The 23,985-nt window shown below is 41.5% G+C and overlaps 1 protein-coding gene across 2 annotated transcripts in view; it reads left to right on the forward strand.

The window, feature by feature from the left end:
- ASB7 (ankyrin repeat and SOCS box containing 7) overlaps nt 1-4,342 on the forward strand; it is a 31,924-nt gene extending 27,582 nt beyond the window's left edge. The window contains exon 6 of one of the 2 annotated variants that reach the window (XM_082769388.1): nt 309-4,342. In XM_082769388.1, the coding sequence (XP_082625514.1) occupies nt 309-448 (140 nt within the window). In that variant the 3' untranslated portion in view covers nt 449-4,342. The remainder of the gene's footprint in view (nt 1-308) is intronic. The other variant, XM_082769389.1, reaches the window with a different exon arrangement.
- Nucleotides 4,343-23,985: the final 19,643 nt, after the last annotated feature.

The raw sequence follows: 23,985 nt of genomic DNA on the forward strand, positions 1-23,985 counted from the left end.
GCCACCTCAGGGGAATCCTCACGTGGATAATGTCACTTTACACTGACATCAGTAAAATTATATGCATGTAAATGTCAGTGCTTTTAGGATGCATCCCTTAATTTCACTGAATTATTGTTCATTAGAAAGGTACTAATTTCCACCTTTTTTTTTTGGTAATTTTTTCCATCCCTCTGCCTATGCCCTTTCCTTCTTCCTCTCAGAAAACAGCAAACATCTGTGATTTTACTGAGTAAATGATCTCTTAAAGTCTCTTAAAGTTTAAAATGTGATCATTTTACTTTTGTGTGTTCCTTTTGTCTTTTCAGGACAGCCCAGAAACTTGCAAGATCTATGCCGAATTAAAATCCGACAGTGTATAGGCCTTCAAAACCTAAAACTACTTGATGAACTACCCATTGCCAAGGTCATGAAAGACTACTTAAAACACAAATTTGATGATATCTGATATCCATGAAGAGAAGAACTCTGAGCAAGATTAGTTATATTCCAGATACTGAAGAGGCTTGTTGCCTTGCACAAAGTATATCCTATGCAAATTCTGATTTTTCTGTGAAGTCAGAAGGCAGGTATACACTTCCTTGGGTTTTTTATACCACACGCTAGAAGGTCTTAATTTTTGGTTTCTTGGTCCAAGTTTACAAGGTCCAAGCTTTCTATACGATATTACATTTTAAAAGTTGCTGTTGGGTTTTCATTTGTTTGTTTTCACATTAAGTGTGCGGACTTGCGGTGGGGATGGAATGTAGCCTCTCAAGGGAAGTGATTGGTTGGAATTGGCATGCTGAGCAATTATTCAACAAAGAGTTCGGAAATCAAGGCGCCGGTCCTGCAAAGGGATACCGAGAGAGACCTTCGGAGCCCTGTTGTCTGTTGGAGCTACCAGGGTGGATGTGTTTGCAGGATAGAGGGAAGAGTTGATAATCAATGTGTCATTGGGTACTGTATGAATATAATTTGGAAATTAAAAAAAAAAAGGAAAAAAATGCAGTCACCCTATTCAATTTGAGGGTCTATACATTGGCTCTTTTATTTTATTCTCTTCCTTATTACTGTAGTTTGGATGCCCATAAAATTCAGGCCCTCTTCTTTCCTGACATTCCCTGTAAAACGGGCGGCTGTTTGTAAGTCTGTTTTTAGCAGTGACAGTACACTACAAAGAGGCATGGCCTCTGTATTTTTTACATTAACTTAAGGGTAAACAAAGTTAGATTTTTGAAGCCAATGTATTCTGTTCCTCATACAGTGCCTCCTGTGCAATAATCTTTCTGATGTATTTTCCCTTTATGTGTGATTTTTTTTTCCTCCCCCCACTATTCCTCATTTAGTCTCAGTGCATTATTTGTGAGAATAGGAACTGCTGCCTCACTGTAGTGTTGACGTGACATTACTAAAACGATGGTGGCAGTTGCTGTTCGTTATTAATCCCTGAATTTCATGAATGTATAACCTGCTTTATTTCACTTTCAGTTGAAATTTTATCTACGGGTTCTCAGCCAAATTGTGTCCATTTAAAAAAGAAGAAATTGGCCAAGCCCCTTCGATTTTAAAGGCAGTGGTGGATTTTGTTGTTATTGCTCTGAAATTCAATTTGTTTCAGGTTAGAGAGTGGGAAGTGCACGTAAGTGTTAAGTTGCGTCTTATATGTGCACAAACAAGAAAACACCCCCCTTCATATTGGAAACTTAAATTTTGCAAACATCGTGTGGTTTCCTATTAATCCGAAAACAGCAACTGAAAGGAGTACTGCAATTCGGCTACTGAATGTGTTTTTCATATTAGGCATTGAAAAGATCTGTTAAAGAGCTTTGTTTCTGACCATAAAAAATGAAGTTCTCACTATCAAAAAAAAAAAAAAAAAAGATTGGGCCAAAAATTGCAGTTGTTTCACTCTCTTTATTTTCAAGGGATTATGGAGTCGTCATAAGGTTCTTGCCAGTGTCTTCTACTTTTGTTTTGCCATCCGACTGACTCCAGAAGGGCCCCTCTGATACCAGGAGTGCTTTTATACCAATTATACCAATGGAAGCGGGAAGGTGGAAGGAACAATGGTGGCTTTTAATTTTAACACTGTCACTTTCAAAGTATTTAGTATTAAAAAAATATATTTAAAAAAAAAAAAAGCAAGAGAAGCAGGTATACTCATTTAACTATGCTAGTTCCTTTTAATATCTTACAGCCCTCAGTTGCAGTTCCTTGAGCATGAACGTTATCACTGATAATGGCTGCACCCAGGACTATGGCAAGCAGTTGTCTCCCTGTTGTGCCTGACCTTGCCTCAGGTTTCCTAGCGAAAATAAGTGATTTTGGAGATTCGTGGCTCAGAGGATTGGCGGTGGGATGTTGAACCTTTTTATCTCCAACTTGCATCGGTTCAAGTCCAGCCTGCTCGAGCAGTGACTAAAAGTAAACGTGAGCAGTGGCCACCTCTGGGCAGTAGAGCTTGATGATGCTCCTGCAGACGACGTGTGATGGTGGTGGCACTGTCATGGAGACAAACTGAGCGTGTGGCTGAGGTGTGTGCATGAGCCCGGGTGCATGAGGAGTCCTCCAGCTTTTCCCGAAGCAGGAAGGGTCGGCCCTTAGGATCTTTAAGCTCTGAGACATGATGGAAGTTAAGAACTGGCAGATTTGAAGCATGAATCTTTGCTTTTGTGACATGAGATCAGAACCTTAAAACTGCTTTTTTTCCTTTAAATACTTAGCATTGTTCACTACACTTGTAAGTTGGTCTAAACCAATATCCTTCCCCGTTGAATTTTTACAGTAATATTTTCTAAGGTAATCTAGAGTATATTTTAGTTGCGATCTATATTAAGGCAAATTATTTGTTCTGTCTGTTGCTGTGACTGAAGAAAATTATGGAAGACTTTGTTGGTAACAAGAGTGCTATTTAATGAAGAAATGTGTAATTCCATTATTTATTGTTTGAGGTTTGTTTTTTGGTTATTTCTTTTAAGTAACTGACACCTAAAGGGAACACACATACACTTCAGGCCAGTAAAAAGCCTTTCTTTTGAATTCATTTTCATCTTATCCTCTTTCCCCTCCCCAAGGTGGGAGGGAAGCCCTCATGTCTTATGCTAAGCCATCTCTTGCAGCTGGTTTCCCTGATTTTGATTCAGTGAAGCACTGCAGCACGTGTATTTCTGAACCTCCTGATAGTTCTGCTCGCTATCTTAAGTTATACATGTGCCCAAGTAAAGTATGATTATTCATTGTTAATCCTACCCAAATTTCAGTAATGTGGAATCTGTTCTTTTTTATTATTTTAAATATTATGCACAAATAATTTGAGGAAGAAAATGGATTTTTTTTTTCATTTGGACTAGAATGTGGAAAAAGAAGTGCATAACAGTTTTGTGTAGCCTAGTTCCATTACCATAAAATTCACAGTTGAACACTTTTATTAAACCTTTAAAAATTGGCAAATACACCAAAGAATCAATATGAGGAAAAGACTCTGATCATTAACAAACTGCAAACCTCATCCTTTAAAACAAAGCGGAAAGTTTTTGTAAATATTTATGTTTATAAATGTACAGCAGAGTAAGAGTGTTTTTTAGATTATTTAATTACCATATTTCTAAACTATTTACATTATAGACAATACTTGTTAGTTTGAAAAGCTCTTGAGTGTTTTTTTGTTTGTTTGTTTTGTTTTTTTGTTTTATAAATTCATTATCACTTATGCTTGGAATAACTTTGGCTTCCTTGGGATAGCACGGAAAACTCATTTTTTTGGCTCTAGTTGGCGATAGTAGGAGAACACATCTGGACAAACTCATCAGAAAAATACCCTGAGGCAAAAGAGAATATGTAGCATGTTTACCAGGGTGGACCTGGACTAGCTGAAAGATTTGGGATCCTAACGTTCTCAGTTAAATCTGTCCAGAGCCCCCAGTGATGTTGTAACAAGCAACTCCCAACCTTCCCACAAGTCCAGCTTCCATGCAACTCTGTGTTATCAATATCACGATGTATTTTGTTCTTCCTTTGCAATGTAAGCTTTTGCTTTGGGTCAATTCGAATTTTAAGAAGAAAAAAAAAAGTTGAATCTGGTTAAAACATTTTTTTTGGTTTATGTTCTGTTTGTTTCCAATGTAATGTTTTAATAACACGATACCACTTTACACATTTTCTCTCAATGTTTGTCTGTCTCTTCTACTCCTTTTCCCATCTCCGGTGCACGTGATTCTGCTAATGCATTTGGTACTCAAATTTGCCCCCTCGAGTAGGAGTTCAGATGTGCATTTTACCAGTAAATCAGAGAATAAAACTCACTCTGCGCTCTAGGGCTGGGTTTCAGAAGGGGGAACAAGCTAGCCTCTAGTTATGAATAGCTGGGTTTTCCCTGCTCCGATTCCAGTGCAACCACTTCAAGGTCTTCCAAAAGTTTCACCTTTCCTTCTCAAGTTCATAGGCTGACTAAAATACATAAATGGACCAAATAGAGGTCGCATTTTGCAGATGAATCTGTTTTGTGTCTTATTTACTAATAAAAGTTGAATAAGGGGCCTCTACGTGGATATTCCTGGCACGTAAATAGGAACTGGAAGCAATTGGCTTCAGTCATGAGAGTGATGCATAAGCTAAAGTTGCAGTAAAGTTTTGAACCCTAAAAATCTGGAGAAGGAGCAGCCTAGACTTAAAAACATAAGCATTACAGCTAAAGGGGGAGAGAGGGGGAGATGTTTTCCATTGCCCAGTAGCAAACTATGCAAACATCGCTGGAGTACGTAAGCTGTGCAACCAACAGTTGTGTTTAGAACTGTTGATGATAGTTGCTAACAGACTGGTCACTGGTGTATTTACTAAATGCTGTTAAAGAATTCGTTCCTGTTTATGTATCGTATTTCCTGTTTGAGTGTTCACTTGTTAAGTTTAAAACAATTAATGACTAATGTTACTACTTTAAAAAAAATTTACAAGCTGCTGACAAATGATGTTGTTTAGAGCATACAATTTTACTAGGTATTGGTGTAAGTACGTGATAAGGACATACACATATTTCAGATGGCAAAAGGCTTTTTTACCATAATGGGTAACAAAGCTTTTGCTTTTCTGAGAGCAGAAGTGATGGAGCTGATGAAAATGAGCAAAGATCTTGGAGGTGTGTTCCACCCTGGCTCTGCCATGCGTTTCCCCAGACAGCCTGGGCTGAAGAATTTAACTTCTTTGCTCTAGTCTCTCCCCTCTGCTTGGGTTGGGGCTACCACAATGTCAAAGGCTTTAGAAAATTCTCTGAGACTGGAATAATATTGAAAGGCTGAAGTTGTTCTTTTCCCGTATCACTAGCATATTGAACCTTTTCTGTCTAATTCTACTTCTTGACTTAAGTTATTAACCAAAGTATAGCTCAAGATGTTATTTAATCTCATGACAATAAGAAACAAACCAGATATATGCATTGCCTTACGAAACCATGCTACCAGGAATTCCTCAGCCAGTGCATTCTCCAGGGATCCACAATGTGCAGCTGGAGCAGCAAAAAGTTGGGATCGAAAGCTGCATTGACTTTTATTGGGAAATCTCCAGCTGTCTAGCGAAGAAATCAGAACTCCAGCTGTTTCCTCCACATCTGGGATCTCTAGTGCTGCTGACTGCTCTTTGTGAGGTCCCAGGTAAGTTTTGAACACTTACATTAAAGGATTGTTCTTATGCTTGCAAGAAGGATGTGTGACACATCTACAGAGAGTACTTTTAAAGGGTCTGAAGGTATCCCTGTACCTTCTCTTCTGCCCCATTTTTTATATAGTGACATTTGTGTAGTCTTACAACAAGTGTGTTTAAGAGCTACAGATGCTACAGAGTACGGTTTTTCCCCCAGATTTTTACTCAGTCTATTGCAATGTTTCATAGCTATCAACATCCATGAAGTATTCCTCAAAGGTCTGGAAAAGGTGAGTGAAAAGCAAGCTTACAGTCAGTACATTATACAGGGGTAAATGCTGTTATGAGAAAATTTAAGTCTAAAAATGACTGATGTACAGCAAGGAGCACCTATTTTTTGTTAAAGACCACAACATTGGCCATAACTCTTCTGTTCAGACTTGCAGAAATGAGTTTCTTTGCAGTCTTACTATTATCTAAATATATAAATATTAATATATCAATATTAATAGTTAAGTATACCAGATTATCATCTTCTCTGTCACTTCCATTAACTCCTGTTACCAAATTCTGTCCTCATTTCTGACTTATACCATGGTAACTCAATAACGCTGGTTGTTACTTCACATTTAAGATAGTGTAAAAGAGCAAATAATTCATTTGGATAGCCAGTTCTCAGTCCTGTTTCTTGTCTGATGGCCTAGTGACGGGAGTACTTAAAATTCTGTTAATGCAGCCTGCACTCACAATGCATTTGGAGTACTAGGTTGCAAATTTGTTTAGCATCTTGTTGGCTGCAACAATTAGAGCTGATTAATACGTCTGAGCCTAAAGTGAGGCTGTGAAAAGTTGCATGTCTGTCCTTTTCAGTTCTAAGCCAATTCTTTGTGGTTTTTAGGTTCTCCTCTGTTATTACCTGACTGTAGTGTTTGCATGGGATAACAAATTTAGATTCGGTTTGCTCCAGTGCTTGATTTTAAACAACAGATCATGGGCAGTTGGATGGCATGGGAAATGTGACTTCCAAGCTGCTTGACCAGAGATTCATCCCCTAGCTATCTGGATACAGTTCACCTTGTAACAGGTCATAATATTGCTGTTAGGAACTGAAAACAAATTTTTAGAGAGCAATCCATCTGAAAATAGCGACTGGGATGTTTGGTAGAGAGATGAGATTGAGATGTGGGATTGTGTGTGAGAGAGCAGAAAATGTTCCTTCTGATCTTACAGAAATGTCTGGTATGGGGCTTGTTGGGAGTTTGAATGCCCTTAATATAAAGTAATCTGCATCAGTATTTGAGTCTGTTCCCTCTCTGCTTTGTGTAAGCTATTTAATGATTAGTGAGCCAGAAAAAAATTGTGTTTTCTTATGTTTCAAGCACCCTCCTGACTTTGATTTCAGGTTCCCTCTCTGAACCAGGCAGAGCAATTAAGGATGGGGATTTGAACTAATGTTCCCACCTCTTAGAGCTGTGATTGCAGGGTTATAAAATTGTGCCAAAGAGAGGGAACACCGACCAACACTCCTACAGTCTCTGAGGCTGACCCTGCGAAGTCACTGAAAGCAGCAACCCAACTAAGTGGCACTCACCCTAATGTCTCTTACACATGTGAGCGAAGACCTGATGTTTGCGGGGGCTTTTTTTGACCCTACTTACCTTAGATTACAGATAACTTAGACCTCTTCTGCCTCCCTGAGCACCTGGCCACAGGCTCTGGTGGCATTTGTCTCTTGTCTTTGATACTGGTGCTGGGCTTCTCCTCCTTGTCACAGCTTCGTTTCCACACCAGGTCGCTGAGGAGGGCAGGGAACGAGGCCTCCCTCACTCTGAAGGATCCTAGCAGGCGGATCACGTTGCAGGAAGGATGTGGGAAAGGAATTGTTGCCACAATGTTGGGATACTGTGGCTGGAGCATGTTGGTCTTAATGCTGTCCCCTCTGTCCTCTGTCTCTCTCAGGCATTAGTTGCCTATTGTCAGCCTGCCCTGCACCATTTCCTCATGGCATGAAGGCACAGCTGCTGGAAATGAAAGGTGATGAGGAAGAGGAGGCTGTGGGGCTGATGATAAAGGTGGCAGTGACCATTGGCGTGTGGTGGCTGGAGGGAGGCTCGTGCCTTTGTCACAGGGTGGCTGAGCTGCTATTGATCTGTTGTCAATGTAAGTGAAAAATCAGAGTGCTAGTTCTCGTGATACTGCTGATGACTATATGACTTGGTTTTTATTTTATTTTAATCTGCTTACTTGGCTGAAGAATCAATACTTTTCCTTCTTTTATAACCACAATATCTTACCTAACATTTTCATTGACTCTGCTGTCAGTGTTTCATCCTGGATTCTTCACGGATTCATCACCGATTTGTCCTGTGTTGTCTTAAGACCTGAGCATGCTTAGCAAACTTCTTACTCATCACCGTCAGTGACAATTTTAATGGATCAAACTCTCTAATGGAACAAAGAAATCTTTATTGACATATCTGCATAATGAGTGCTATATTCTATACCTGTGCTTCTGGTTGGTTCTTATCCCAGTAAATGAAATTATTTGGCTTTCCTTGAGTCTCATTGGGTGTTAGCAGCCAGTATTAGAACACTTCAAGCAGTTCTAAATGAGACTTTCTTTGAATAGTGATCCAGATATGGACAATTCCAGTGTTATCTGGTAAATGGTTCAGGTAGCCTCTGCTGCTAATTGATTCTTGTGCTTTGCGTTTTCTTCTTCTCCCCAGGCTTAGGTATAATGCTGATCATTTTTCCCCTCAAGCCATTTTGCCAGAGTTTTCTAAAATCTACCATTTGGAGCAAAGAAAAACTCCACTGAATGTGAATTGCTTTCAAAATTCACTGGCCTACCTTCTGTCTTGGTAAGAGAACAGCTTTTACTGAGAGCAGCCCCTGTGTTTTCAAGGGCGTTTTTGTCTGCCTCTACATTCTGCCCAGATGTTCAGTGTCTTAACTGGTACTTTTTTAATTTGTAGCTATCTTGTCAATAAAGCATCTTTTTATCAAATGCATGCAGTGCAACAGTTATTAGTTATATACGTATATACAGCTGAGCTTGCTGGCTTTGAGTATTTCCTGTGCTTCATAAATACTTATATAATCTGTTATGCAGGCTCAGCTGTTCTTAATTCTAATGTGATTCATATCGTGCTTAGAAATTTGACATTCTTGGCTTGTCAGAAATATTAATATATGTTAGTGCCGTATCTATTGAAAATTGACATGTTTTTTGCCGTGCTTTAATTTTCACTTCTTTATATTGCAGCATTCCACATTGAGCAACACGGCATTGTTTGCTTTTAAATTTCCCTCTCTCCCTCGGTCTTGAGAAACCAGAAATAATTAGATTATATCTTTCTCTTGGCTTGCAGAGTTTTCACTTGTAATGAATTATGCCATGCAAAACTGTATCCCTCCAGTGAGAATTTGGTTGTCATTGTTATGAGCTACATCTGGACTGGATAATTCTTTGTACTTTGCACTACAAAGACTTTTTGCCTATGGCTTGGCGTCAGAAATTGTACCTCGTCAGCAAGTAGGGATAACTCCTTCCTCTAGCAAGAGTGCCACGCTTAACCCCCTCAGGCTTTTCTGCTGTGGGCAGAGCTGTTACATGGACACGAACGTGGCTCTGGAGCTCCAGAGATGCAGCTGAACCTCCTGGCCAAGGCAGAGCCCCTTCAAGACTTCCACCAAGTAACCTTCTAGCCTGTGCTTCAACCTCCTGGGCATTAAATGGTACATGCCTTGGGATTTATTTCTGAACAGTACCAGTGGTTGAAGCTGGTATAGCCTTGACTCTTCGTTTATAGACAGATGAAAGTATTACGGGAATGCTCCTGTGGACAGGTCCCCCCCTTCTCCACTGGGTCACGGGCACCAGAAGGGTAATTCTGACTTCTGTCTACTTGAGCCAAATAATCTGTCCCAATAACTGAATGAAAATTTATCTTCAGAAGTAATTTGAATGCACCTTAAAGGCCCATATGATGGCAAATCAAAACCCTTTACTGTTAAGCCATTTCTGTGTTTAATTATCCTACCAGAGAGGAACTGAAGCTTTTGTTTCCAGGTTGATTCTTTCAGCTGGGAAGTAATGAATGTTTCTGTCTCTCTGTAAAGTCTTTCATCTTGATGATATCATGTTCTTGTATAATCATTGGGGTAGTAACAGATTACTGTTCAGACTTCCTCTTTAGAATGAGACTTAGAGTTTCTCTCTCTTACTCCCCATATGATTTTTGTTCTCATCATACTTTATGTCATGCTCTTTATTGAACATTTGCATGGTGCGGAGCCACCACTTCCTTACTGAGGCTGTTTGATTCCGACAAGACTTTATAAAAACAAACCTTGTTTGGACAATTCTCGTATTTGTGAAGTAATGAAGAAGCAATGCCCTTCAGTTTCCCAGAAAAGAAAGCTAAAATCTTGTGGGTTTTGCTGGTTTTTGTTTGTTACCCACCCCCCCAAGTCTGCTTGGTCAAGAGAGCATCAAGCACTCAAAGCAGAAGTGCCCCTGTGTGCAGAAACTTGGAAGCTGCTCTAATTGCTCACTCCTAAAATATTTCCTTACATAAGAGCCATACTCAGAGCTGGTGCTGGAAGAAATACTCTCATTGAAGCATAAAGGTGGACTGGTCTTGAATTTAAATAGCATTTAAGTGCAACCTTTTTCTGCCCATGCAGAAGGAAATGGACAGGTTGCTTTTGAAGTCTCATTTTTCTTCTTTGTTTCCTGTCCTCATCCATTTCTTCTCCCATCCTTTTCCAAAATGTATTACAGCAAACAGTGAAGTCAACTATTCTGACAAAAAAAAAAAAAAAAAAAAAAAAACTTTGAATTAAAATCCTGTATTTCTGTGTTGTGTATACTTTCTTGAAACTTAGTTTTTTTTTTTATTAGAGTGTAAATGAAGTCCAGGTATGGCCCCACAATCTGCTGCTGATTTCTGTAGTGTGATTGCTTGTAAAGACAGGAGATAAGCTGCTGCTTAGTCAAGTTTCCTTGACTCATCCGTCTTACCAGAACATACTGCAGCATAGATACGTCACATTTTAAGTAGCGTTTATTCTCAAAGTAGCTAGTCACAGCTGCCTTTTATTCCTGCAGCACACAGATGTGAGGTTACAGTACAGAGCTCCCCCCAGAATGATGTATTGCTATCATGACCTTGACTTCTGCTCTTACGGAGGCTCACGGCCATAAAAATCACTTTGTTCAAGAGCAGTGGCTGTAACAAATAAGCTTAGCTAAACCATCACTTTTTCACTTTTACTGATTTCACTCTTCTGCTTTATGACAGAGGTTAATACAGAGAATTAGATTTCAGTGACATTGTTTAAACCTCTTTATCCTTGTCTAATTAAACTGAATGCTTTAAAGATGATTCATGTTGCTTGACGCCCTTGCATCTAAATACTCTTTTAGTTAGAAAGTAAAGGAGAGGTGTAGACCAGAAATTCCAATCAGCTTTCAATTCAATGATTGAGAGAATTATTGTTGGTTTCTTTTGTTTTTAAACTTTCACTAGGAAGCATTATGCTTTTCCAGTATCTGTTGTGATGTTAGCCAGATCCTGGATAGGCAGATTCCCAGCTGGAGTTGGCAGATGTGTTCAAGTGACTGTTTCTGTGACTTCTTTGTACTCATCAAAGTTTTCATTCAATAACTAGCTTTAGCTGCTTGTTCAAGCTCCTAGCAATTTAATAGTTTAGGAAGTTCCTAGGATATCTGTTGTCTTTGTGGGGGTTTTGTGTTGCGCTTTTTTTTTTTTTTTTTTTGTCAAACTCAATATCAGTGCCGTTGTTAACTTCCAGTACTTACACCTCCACGCACAGCCCAGCAAAGCTTCCCTCCTCACCCTTTTCTGAAAGCCAAGCATATTTTACTCCTGTGGATTCGGTACTGCAGAGCAGACACCCCTTTGATGCGCCACCCAGCAGGGGTTGTCGGTAGGACCCAGGACTAGGCACCACCTTCCCTCGTCCCCATCTCCCCACGCATCCAGCCTCCTGGTTGGGGAGCTGTGCTGTGTGCTGCTTCAGAAGCCCCAGGGAGGGGGATCAGGGCTGCGTGACGCCCCATGTAAAGTTTCTCTCATCGTAGGATAGTTGTGGTCTTGCGGCACATTCTTTCACTTTTTATCAGCTCAGTCAACACGGAGACACTGAAACGAAAGATTTCTGCCGTAGTATGAATGCTTCTCAAGCTACCAGGGCTTACTCAGTTTTGCATAAGGCTTTGGGTACTGCCTCTTCCCGAAGGTGTTGTGTGAGTAACGAAGGCAGGGCTGAAAGGGACTCTGGTTTCCCCTCCTCCTCACTGCAGGAGTTCATGATATAAAGAGCACAGTACTTCGGCGATATTTGTTTCTGTTTCTGCATGTGGGCTTTTCACAATACTGTGGTCAGGAAGATGACAAGATAAAGGATGACTAATTTAAATTTCCTCCCTCTTTTGGAAGAGGAATAACCCCCTTTTCTGATTATATTTCCTCTCCCCTCTGTTGGAAATGTTGACTCAGAAATCCATCACAAAAGAAGTAAATTCATTTGAGTTTCTATTGAACCTTGAAAAGCTGCTTTTATGAAGTTCTTTTTGGAGACTTTCAACAGCGGGCCTTTGACAAGAGCAAAGACAGAACTGAAACTCCCAGTCCCAATCCTCCAGTGTCAGTGGCTTGCCCTTGGCTCTTGCGCCCTATTGCAGATGGAAAATGAGACCATTACTCATTCTTGGGGGTATGATGTGTGATCCGACTCCTCAATAGCTGTTATAGTAAGAATCTGCCATACAAGGAAAAATTACTGTTAGCTGATTGAATAAAATGCCAACAGAAATCTGCTTTGCTTTGTTCGGAGGTGAGAGAAAAAAGAATAGGCTGATGAATGGGATGGCTTCCTTCACCATCATTTCTCTTTACGAAATTTCTTGTCAGAATTTGTGCGTTCAGCCTTCATTTTTGAAAGCATGTGGAGTGGTGATCGTATGCATTCAGAACAACTTGGGTTTTTTTGGGACAGCGTAAGTCAGGAGAACAAAAGCCTCCAAGAGATATCAGTTTGTAGTCACGTGCTGCATGTGTTTCAAGAGCAAAATGGGTGTCCTACATCTGCAGCATGGTGTGGAAAAGGTGCATGGTGCTGAAAATGAGAACAGCAGTTTTATAACTGCAGTAGGAATATGGAATAGGTACCTGTGCCTGAACTGAACTGTCATTGATTGCAATATTGGGCTTTTTATGCCAAAAGAAGACATGGTTGCCCTTGTAAAAAGTTAACATTTAAGTTATCGGATTAGCAAGAATTTTTCAGAATTTGATATAAATCAAGATATGTGTTCTTGCTCTGAAGAGGCTGTGTGGTCCATCCTAGCCTTGCTAGCCTGATCCCTGCTGCCTTCACCCTTCCCATGCAAAAGCAAAACCTTCCTCTGAACACCTAAAAATGAAAAGCCCTTTCTGCATTTTTCACCTCCTGTAGGGTAATCGGAGGCCTCTAGATGGTTAAAAATATAAGTGCATCAAACCAAGTCCTGCTTGTTAAGCAATAATAATTGACGGAGATGAGATTAGGAGCAGGCTCAGGCCCTGCTTACCCCTGGAGGAGTGATTCAGTGCAGAAGAACACAATTGGCGCATTGTGGCTGTAGTTGGGCAAGATAGACTTTTAAATAAATAAGCTTCCTCTGGTTAGCTATAACACTGAGCTGCTTCTTTCAATGCTGGCTTGTGCACTGCTGTCACGCAGGGCAGCCTGCCTGCCTGCAGCCTCTGTTGGATGTACATTGTATGGATTGCACAAGATGTTCAGACTTTGATCTTACAAGTCCTTCTCCTGACCTATAGCTGATACCAACAGGTTTTGTTCAGGTAATGTGGCTCGAGATGAGGTGGCAAGTCTTTATTTTGTCTCTTTTTTGATTGATTGACTTGTTTTGAAAGAGAAATTTTAAAGAACAACATGATGTGGCCGTAAAAAGATGCCCACCTGATTGTGGACGTGAGTTATAGGGCTCCAGGACTCAATTTTCACCAGAAAAGGTAAATCTCTGAACTTCCAAACATGTCTGAGGTCAGGCTGTCATGTTAGTAAATCAAGTTTCTGTGGTGGCTGCTCAGATACAGAGCTAACTATGTTTTTTAAAAGATGTTTTAGGTAGTCAAAAAATAATCTCATAGATGATCGGTCTGCTTTGTGTAACAGTTGGTTATGTGTTTCTTGGGTTTTACCAGTTCTCAAAGTAACAGGTGGAAATAGGAAAGCAAATAACAGAAGTAAAATGAGGCCATGACTTTTTTTCTTACATCAACATTTGAGCTTATTTCAGAAGGGTTAAAATCTGACAAACATCTCCTGTGCTTGTCCCTAGTTGTAAACCAGTCTGAACTCACAAAACTCAGCACTCGAGGTCTCCGGTCGCTGCAGCTTGCTTATCTGGCCAAAAACCTGACATTTCTATGACCGAAAATACTCAGTCCATTAAAAACAGAGGGGGCAGGGGAGGCTTTGCAGAGAATTTTCAGGCAGGGTCATTTGGGGCATTTTTGAGGGAGCTGTTTTGGCGGATCTCGGCATTGCACAAAGCGAGGAGCCTGTCGGAGGCCTGGGAGGTGGTGCTGGGCTGCAGCCACGGTCCTCGTCCTCACAGAGGCCATGAATATTTCACCACAGCTTGCTTGTTGTTGTGCAAGGGTGCAAATGTGCATGCCTAGTATTTAAAGATGTAGAATCTCCATAATGAAGCATGCTCTCAGCACTCCGTTTTAATTTGAACATTTGCGTTCTCAGTTCTGCCTCGCAGCTCCTGGAGCCCAGAGCTGTGTATTTACAACAGCTTTTTGAGGCCTAAGGGCTTTGCCCTCAAACCACCATTTCTTATTGAGGGTTTCTAATGCTTCTTTTGAATACAGGCACAGTGGTTAATGAATTGTTCCCTGCCTGACTTTACTTCGGGCGGTTATTTGCATCCACTCTCTTTGTAATAACAGAATTAAAGGGCGTGTTAAAAAGACTTATGAGCAGCAAATGAAGCAACGAGCAAAGAAGTCCTGTTTGTATGCAAATGCTGGAAGTGCTTTGTCATGTTCTGGGATCTATCAGCTCCCTCGACACTTCCAGAACTCCAGCCCCATCAATCCTCTGTGCTGAGGCTTTAAGCCAAGGCCTGGTGAGGTCGCTGGGTCTCCCCATCGCCACCGGTGGGCTCTGGGCTTGGGTCTGAGGCAGGAGAGTCATCAGAGGCTACAGGCCACTCCAATTTCACCTGGAGCTTCCCTATATTAAGAAGGCTTTTTGTCTTCTGTTGATAAAAACAAGTTACGAGAGCCAAGGAGTAGCCAAATTTTGGAAAGTTTTGCATTATTGTCTGTGTTGGCCACTGTCTTGATCTAATGACCTCAGTAGCTGCAAGCATTGAGCCTGCAGTGCCTGTGTGACGGAGCCAGCCTCTCTAGCTGGAGCTGGAAGAGATTAACAGTTTTTGTAGCCTCTGGCAAAAGGAGAGGACAGGAAGCATGTTGACCAGCGTGCCAAAGCTCAGTTTCCTTCTGAGTATACGAGTCTGTTGGGCTCGCAGTGAAGTTATCCCTCAGGACTGATTTCAGGAGGTGATTTCCAGCCCTGTCCCTCGTGCCTGTGGTGTCTGGTGGAAGCTGTGAGAGCCCTGGGTGTAATCCCTCTGTTCTTCAGCAGGGACAGGCTGGAGAGCTTCCAAACGATGTCCCGTCGGTGCTGTTACGTTTTTATCACGAGAAACGGCAAGGTGCTGTAGTGCTGGGAGGAACGAGTGAAATCTGCATTGGCTTTATGTGGCTGTTGAGCTGCTCCACTGACTCTAATAAGCTGCTTTGCATTATAGGACAGGCAGATCACTATCTCAAGAGATCACCGCAGTTTGGCTCATTTTCCTTGAGCTAGATAAGCAGGAAGGACAGTCCCTGATGGGAGGAGAAGGAGCGAGGAGACATGTGGCATGTGCAGCCTGGAAGACTTGCCTATGAGCTTGACTTGCCTCCATCCAGGGAAGGAAGCTGATGCTAATGGCTCTGCATGAGATAACAAATTATACTCAAGCATGTGTTTTCTGTATTCATTACAACATGTCATGGGGGGTGGGGGGACAGGATGTATAGTGTGCGCTTATTTCTGGAGCCTCAGGAGAGCTGCCCAGATGTTGAAAAGAAGCAAGGAAGAGAGTTGGAGATAAAGGAGAAGGACCTCCAGGGTGGGACTGTAAAAGCTGATCCAGAATAGGAGTCATTGTGTTTTGCTCTCCGTCACACCAGCTGGCTTCAAGTGGCAAGGGAGCGTTCCAGATAAGCTGTGGACAGTAGGAGCATAAATAAGGAACTCGTTCCAAAAGGTTGAAATAAAAAAGCTGAAGGATGCAGTACACCCATAAATAATTATTTAAACGAGCTCTCTTTAAAACAGCTGCTGGGTAAATTGTCCTAACGTGAGCCTTAGGTGTGGTGTGAAATATGGTGATAGTCTGCTGTTTGTTGATAGTTGTTGTGCAGTAATCTTAAACAGGACGTTTAAAGAAACACCCTTGTAATCGCATTGCCATATGTAGCTGTGCGCCTGAGATGTTTCTAATCCATGTGGTTAGCTGTCAGAGGCTGCGTTAGTGACTGATGTAACTCGGTATGCTTGATCGCTGTGTGCTCAGAGCATATGGTTTTGAATGAATTATCCCTTTCCAGTCCTTCCCCAAAGGCTTTCCCGGGACTTTCCTCCTGCTCTGCAGAGCTTTGCTGTGGCAAATGGCAGCGGTTTCAGGCTGAAGTGGCCTGAGGTGCAGCTGACCCGCTGGGGTTGCCTGATGATGATGTTTCTGTTCTTCTCTTCACTCTGGTGTAGTTCTGCCCTATTTTAATTTAACCTCTGGTCCTGCTAAACCCAAAGTTCAGGATCTCATCCATTGCCTGAGCATGGAGAGCGTTCTTGCTGTAATGGAAGAGCATGCTTTGCTTCCCCACCATTTCTTGTCATTTTGTGTGTTTGCAAGAACCCAGATGCTGCTGCTTTTACTAGGTAATGAAAGCCCAGAACATTTTTTTTTCTTGTTGAGTAATAATGCATTTTAATTGTCCTGAATTTAGCATGCATAGACTCTCATTATTTATTCCCCTCCCAAGACACTGTAACCCTGTGGGATAAGTTAAAAACCCCTCCCCTGTTCTGTCTGATCTGTTCCCATGTCCTTCATTTCCTTGACTTTCTCACCACTGGATTTTCAGAACAGAGTTGAAAATCCTTTTGCATGAAACCCCTTTTGCCTCTCACTTGCATCGTCCCTGCAGAAAATTTGCACCCTGGAAAACGCCTGTGACTTGTGTCAGCTACCCGCTATCCAGGCTGTGAGATGAAAAAGTGAGCTTTGCAAAACATAATTGCAGAGACGTTTGAGTGTGCTATAGGATGTTTGGTGCATCACCCAGGTCTCTTGATGCTCTCGAGTTGACTGTGTCTGTTGCAGTATGGTCACAGTCATGATCTTCTGAGCATTTAGGCAAGGCAGTTTACCTTAAATAGCTGTGAGAAAAAGAAACAAGCCCCAAATTTTTGTTTTTCTCCCTGAATCTTGCCTGAAGTTAGCGCAATAGAGCTGTAATTAGCAGATGTCTGTGCAACGAAGCTCATGTTGCAATTGATCTCTTGAAATTCTGAGATGGATAGACTGGATAGATGGATTGAAATTCTGACTGGTCCCATCAGTCAGACAGAGTGGGGGACCACAGCCCTTCCCAGTGTCCCAAAGAAGGGCAGTGTTTGTCCTTCCTTTCCTTATAAGAGGGTGAAGATGATCTGTAGGGGTACATGTTGATGTCTTCAGCTAAATACTTGAAAATAGCAGAATTTGATCCAAGCTGTTGTAACTTCTTGCGTCTGCTCATGTTGGAGTCAAGTGGGTGGACAAGAGAGTAAATCAGCAGAGAGCTGTGAAGATCGGGACGATGGGCAGTGCAGCGCAGCTGACAGATAATGGGATGATATCATCCATTTCCTGGAAAATGCAAGGATTCTGGCCAAAGCATTCCAGACCCCGAGTGCTCAAATGAGCTGGAGAGTTCTTGGAATATTTTAAACAGAAGTTTCAGTCGTCCAGGTGTAACATGATTAAGGATGAGTAACTTCATGGCAAGATGTGACTCAAGATCAAGATTTCTGGTAACTTTTTGCTAAGCAGCAATAAAAACTATAGGCAAGGAAGGTGGGGGTAGTAACAGTTATGATCAAGATTTGGGGAAAACAATGTGTGGTCATTAAGTGGCTTAATGTTCCTCACTTTGCAAGTGAGGAGCGTTGTCCAAGCTGTGTTACCATCAAACACAAGAATGTTTAGGCTTAGATTTTTATTTTTCCTCTATAAATCAGGAAATGGAGGTGTTGAAACAGACAAGTTCAGTAAGGGAGGGGAAGATGAGGAAACTGGGGGCAGAACATGCACATCTGAGAGGTGATCTGAAAGGAGACTGCGCTGGTGAGCTTTTGGAAAGGGTGACTGCTGCGTTGTGCATAATGGAGAAAGGTCAGTTACCTTCTGTCGGTTTCTTGTTTGCAAGCTGCTTGATTTCAAACTTAAAATGAAGCAAAAACTGGACAGAGAATTTGTACATCTACTTCACTGGCAGTAAAGGTAAGGAAAGCACACCACAGGGTTTCATACCTTGGGGTGGGAGCAGATGTAAACACACACCTGCTTTTTTGAGATCCTCTACTGAAAGAGACTAGGAAAAGAAAAAGGCTTATTGAGGTAAAAATAATGCACAATGTCAGCATAAACACCAACAGCTACAAGTGAACCTAGTAACGCATCTGGTGTTTTTCCATGAGTCCTCAAAGCATAAAAATAAGCTGGGGCTGCAGTCCATGCTTCATCCAGCTGCTGAAATGAAGGTGCAGGTACATTAAGATAGAAGGTGCCCGTCTGGGCTGCTAATAGGTTATTGTGTTTACAAGGATCTTCAGAAGATAAACACACATGACATGTCTCATCCTAATTGTATTCTGTGCTTAGCATATCTGGCAACCGCAAGCTAATCTTTTTTTCACCCTTTTAAGATCAGTTGGCCAACAGCGAGCACCCAATTATCTGGATGCCGGCTGTTCTGACGGCGTGTTTACACACTGTCTCCTGTGCGTAGATGTTTAATGTGGGTGGATGGGGGACAGGGAGGATAGAGAGCTGGCTGGGACTAAGGACAAGTCATCCTCTGTCTACCAGAGAGCCAACACATTCCTGAAAGCGGAGCCCTGTGATCCGTATTGTGCATCGGGGTCTTCTGGAAGTCAGAGTCCCAAAGGAAAGGCGACTGCACACAGGAGGATCCCGTTGGTGTGTTTAGCAGTGGGATCCCAGCTTTTCTGGGAATGGCAGGTACACGCAGTGAGCTCTGCTTCCAGCTGTGTTTAGGATAACGTAGGTGCTGCAGGTGTAAGGGAACCGATGGGGGGATGTTCGCGGTATGAGGTGGAAGCAGGAGAACATTCTGAGAAGCAATAAGGAAACATGACAAAAGTCTCGAAGACCGAAGTAAATAATGGTCATTTGCCCTAAAACTGGTGGTGGTCAGGAATAAGATCTGGTGATGTATGCTGAACGTGAACTATATTCCTGTAAACTGTGGCTGGATGAGCCCTGCAATGAGAGGGCTCCAGAGAGCACAGCTGCTGATCACGGCGTGTAAGCATGGGGGACAGACCGTGATTTTTGAGCTTAAAATCAGTCTTTTGCAAAACTCTAAAACTAATCCTTCATGTCAGGCAATGGCTTAATACATTTTAATCACCTTGTAATGAGGAAAAAGTCTCAATTAGTTTTTGAAACCCTTTTTTTTTTTTTTCCTTTTAAATCAGCTAAAATATAATTAAATTGAAAGCTAAGAACCAGAGTGCCTGTCTCTTTGGCGAACAGTTTTTAAAATAGAGCTGTCTTGAATTCTTGCACATCATTGAAAAAAACAAAATAAGATTTAACAGTTTTGGTCAAATGAGTTAATCTTTGGAGATTTTGGACTGCCCAAATACATGCAGTAGCAAAATGCTGGCAGAAAGGCCCTGTCTGGTGAAGATGCTCCTTGATCTTGTAAGATTGTTAGCAAGTAAAAATGGGTCTGGAAGAGGCAGGAACTCCTGCAAAAGAGGAAGGAAGAGGAACAGCCTCCAGCTTCAGAAGTGGTACTGGCTGTGGCACATCAAAGGCATTAGAAGAGATTCTCCCGAGAGCTTTGACAACTAGATGAGGTGTGTCAGTGGAAGGTTGTGGGGATAAGAGGACCCCAAGCACCATCTGCAGTCAGCTGGGATCAGGTACAGGGGACATGGACATCCTGGTGCCCTCCCAGAAGCTCCTTCCTTGATATTTTTTAGCTTTTTAGCTCATAATGTTGAAGCCATCTCAGTCTGACAGTAGCTAGTTGTTTTTTTTTTGTTACAGAAAAATAAAAATGGGACATATCAGCTTTGACCTGTCCTTGTGGCTCTTGCTCATTTGTATCTCTGTCCCAGTGTTTAACAGCCATCACTGCATTATCTGCATTACATCCTCTACTCTTTTTGAACCCACTTACAATTTGTCATCCAAAATGTCCCATGGCAATGAGTTCCACAATTGAATGATGTTGTATAGGAAAACATACTTTCCTTTTCTGCCTGATTATTTCATTGGTTTTCCCCTAATTTTTTCATGTTACGAGAAAGTGAATTGTTTCTTAATTATCTTTCCATTTGGTTCATGAGTTGAGCTGCTTTCATGCTTCACCTCCAGATCCAGTCATTGTTCCTGTACTCTTCTCTTTATACACAACACGTTCATTGCTATTTATTGCTTTTCTGATTTTATTACAAACTCCTGAGGTGTAGAGAAGGGCAATTCTAGAGGTGAATGCAATGCTCGTGGATTTTTATAGCAGAGTAGCATAACTTATGCCAGATTCTCTTCTCTCTGCCTTTGTGGCAGCTATCAAACGTTGTGCTGATGTTTTAAAAGTATTGCTCGTGCTAATGGCAAGATTTTTTTGTTCCTAGTGGTAATAGCTAATTCAGTCCCCTATGGGTGTGGCATTAATAGTGATTTTCTCCATGTACATTACTTTGTCCCTACTACTGTTGTGGTACAAAGACAGGTGACATTCATGGTGTCACAATTTTTTGCAGTGCTTCACAGATGGTCTAGTTTTGATTATCCTGAAGAATTGTATGCTGTCAGTAAGACTAATGCCTTTCTGCTCACTTTAACAAGCCATTTATGAATGTTGGTTTCTCACAACGTCTCATCCTCAAAGACTGAGGATCGCAAAGTCCAAGACTGGAGCTTTTCTCATCATTTATTAAGCCTAAATAGAGCACCCGGGTACTAAAGGAACTGGCTGCCAAATTAATAGCAACCAGAGAGGTTCCAGCCTCTGAGCATGTGATGGGATAGAGGAGGTTCTGTGAGCCAGGAACAGGCAGCACAAACCTTGGGATAGGGACCGAAGGGGACTCCCTGGAGGTGGCTTCAGTAGTTATTGGGGGAGCTGGCTGTGACTTCTCAGAGACAGTTCTCTCAAATCACCCGAAGCATGGCCTAGCAACACTCAATTCAAGGAACACAGCGATTCAAGGGAGCGATGACCAGCTGGATGGAAAGTGCAAAAGAAACACAGGCACTTTCCTTGCATCTATGCGCAGCTCTTGCAGACGGGCTCTTCTGGTGATGGATATGCCTGGCTCTTTGTGTTTGTTTTTTCCTCCATCCGATGCAGCCAGCCACTAAAGTTGCTAGGTTAAGATGTCTTCTGGAATTCAGGGGCTTCCTTCCTCCATCTGCTCCTTCAAGCACTATTTGCCTCTGCTGCAGTGGGGTGTTTTGTTTTCATTTGGTTAAAGTTTAATGGAAGGGTTTGGCTAATTTAATCTCTAACCCTTCATAGTTCATCAGGCTGTATAGGAGGACAAGACCTCTTCTACATTTTTGCAAGGAAATTCATACAGACTGAAGCGGTTTCTGATAAACAGTCTAACTGTGCATTGGGGTGGAAATTCATCTTTTGCAATATAAACAAGAAAAGTATGTGTGCACATAACACGAAGTGGAGCTTGGGACGTAAATGCCTGGGCATCCAGTCCAGTTTCTGGATGTCCACTTTAGCTGAGCGCAGTGGTAGACAGGAGTGTACATAGCTTAAAAATCTTAAAAACAAAATGAAGAGACAACTGATCAATCTTAATCTTGGATAAACATTTTAATGGGAGTAATTTTGTGACTTACGAAGTTTGAAAGTCCCAACTTAAGGGATGACATGTTCTCAAAAACTAACTCATCGTATCACTATCCCTGCTCCTAGTAGTAAGAATAACACCAAAAGTGGGTAGCTTTACCAAAGAGAAAATGTAGACCTTATATTTGAAAGGAAAAGGGCTGAATTTTAATTGATCTTTTGCATGTGAGGTTTACCTTGGCCTTGCAGGAGGGATGCTCTTACACAGGCAGAGCTGAATGAGCTGCCTCACTTTCTCAACTGGTTACCTGATTTTCTAAGCTTTGGATTTGATAGCTGATGGGTGTTTTTGATTAACTACAAGATCAGTTTGTTATATTAATATAATATATGTAAGATTATTGTATAATCCTACCCATGCATTAAGTGAGGGACCTGGCTGTTACAAAACACAAATACCGGTCTGATGTCTTGTTTGTACAACAAATTGGTTGGGAATGCCAGTGTTGCTACCATGGCGCAAAGGAAATTAAATGCATCCACAAAACTACAACCTCTTTAAATGTTTGGTTTGAAAAATATAACACAGGATACAGTTTTTACCCAGGGCAGCTGTGTTTGGCTTTGTCTTCAAGTGCGTGCAGCTATACAGGCAGCTGCTATGTAGCTGCCATAGTGAGCGCTTGAAACGAAGAATGAATTTGGTATTCATATTCCTTTTATTGTTAGAGGCGTTATTTTTGCATTTTAGAAGACAGTTTGTCTTGTTAAGAAAGATTTAAAAAGCATTGTTCCAAGAAGCTAACTTGCAGAATTTATTCATTTTTCACCCCCGCTTTCCTCAAGGGACATTCCGCCCAGCTCCAGTTGCAAGCTACCTCTTCACATACTGTTTGTAAACACTGCAGCCAGATCTGCTCCCGTTCGCCTGCGTGAGCATCCTCCCCAAAACGGGCTGTCTGGAGTACGTGTCCGTGTTTCTTCCTGGTATCATCCTTAGCACAGCAGTACAGGAGGGAGTTAAGGCATTGCTCCTGACAGTGCAATGGTCGCGTCCTTTTGTTGTGGTAATAGGACTATTTTTGTACTGTAGCTCATTCTATCGTACCAGTCTAACAAATACAAGTATATAGTGTTACCACTGCTCCCCCAAAATGATGCAGCTGTAAAAGTATATTGTTATGGTCATTTTGATGAGCATCTTAAGGCAGTTTCATGAACTATGCCACATCTGACATCAGTGAAAATATTTGCCTCTAATGCACATGAGGATGGTAAAGTCTGCAGTGATCAGAATAGAGAGGGGGGAAAGACACAAACTTGGATTTTTTTAATGGATTTTTAAAGCTGTAAAGCCGTTATTTAACTTGACTTTTGAATTGCAAGCATCAGATTTCCAGGGTCAGCTTGACAGTGTTGCTTGCCAGACTTGCCAAGAGATCAGCGCTCTTTGCACTTCATGTAGGTGCATAAATTCTAAAGTCTTACTGATAGTCTCTTTTGCTGCTTCATTCAGTAATGCCATGATATCCCCTGCCCCTTACCTTTCTTATTTTCTTCACTTAGAAATATTAAAACTCACTAATGACCTCAGACTTGGGTGCTTTTTTTTTTTTTTTTCTCCTATTCTTCTTTCTTGTTTCTAACACATTTGTAAAGTAGTTTGGTTAGCTAGAGGCTCTCTGTGCAGTTAGGTGTTCTGGTGTATTTGAGTTGGGCTTTTCTCTGCCTTCTCCACAGGAACAGCACTGAAGCTGTCATGGAAGCAGCATTAAATCATACCACAGGTTACCAACACAGTGGGATACATAACAGACATTGTCTAAGGAAGGAAAAAGTCATGCCATTATTCCCCCTAGATATTAAGACCTCATTTCACTCAGAGATGACGCTCTATTTGGAAAGCAAATGGCTCCTTTTCTAATATTATCAGTGGGTGCTTTTTCAATATCCTGTATAATTTCGGACTGAAAGCACCTGTCTTCTCAACCAGATGTACAAGGCACTGAGGCATGACCAACTGAAACTCAGGCACTGGAATTCCCTCCTGCTGAGTTATTTCTTTAGAGATAATCTACAATCACTATTTATCTGCAATCAGACCTCGTATAGCATTTTCTATAGGTCTGATGAGACTGAAAAGCATTAGGAGAGCGTG

The sequence above is a fragment of the Aythya marila genome (assembly GCF_965140915.1).
Source record: "Aythya marila genome assembly, chromosome: 11".
Classification (NCBI taxonomy): Eukaryota; Metazoa; Chordata; class Aves; order Anseriformes; family Anatidae; genus Aythya; species Aythya marila.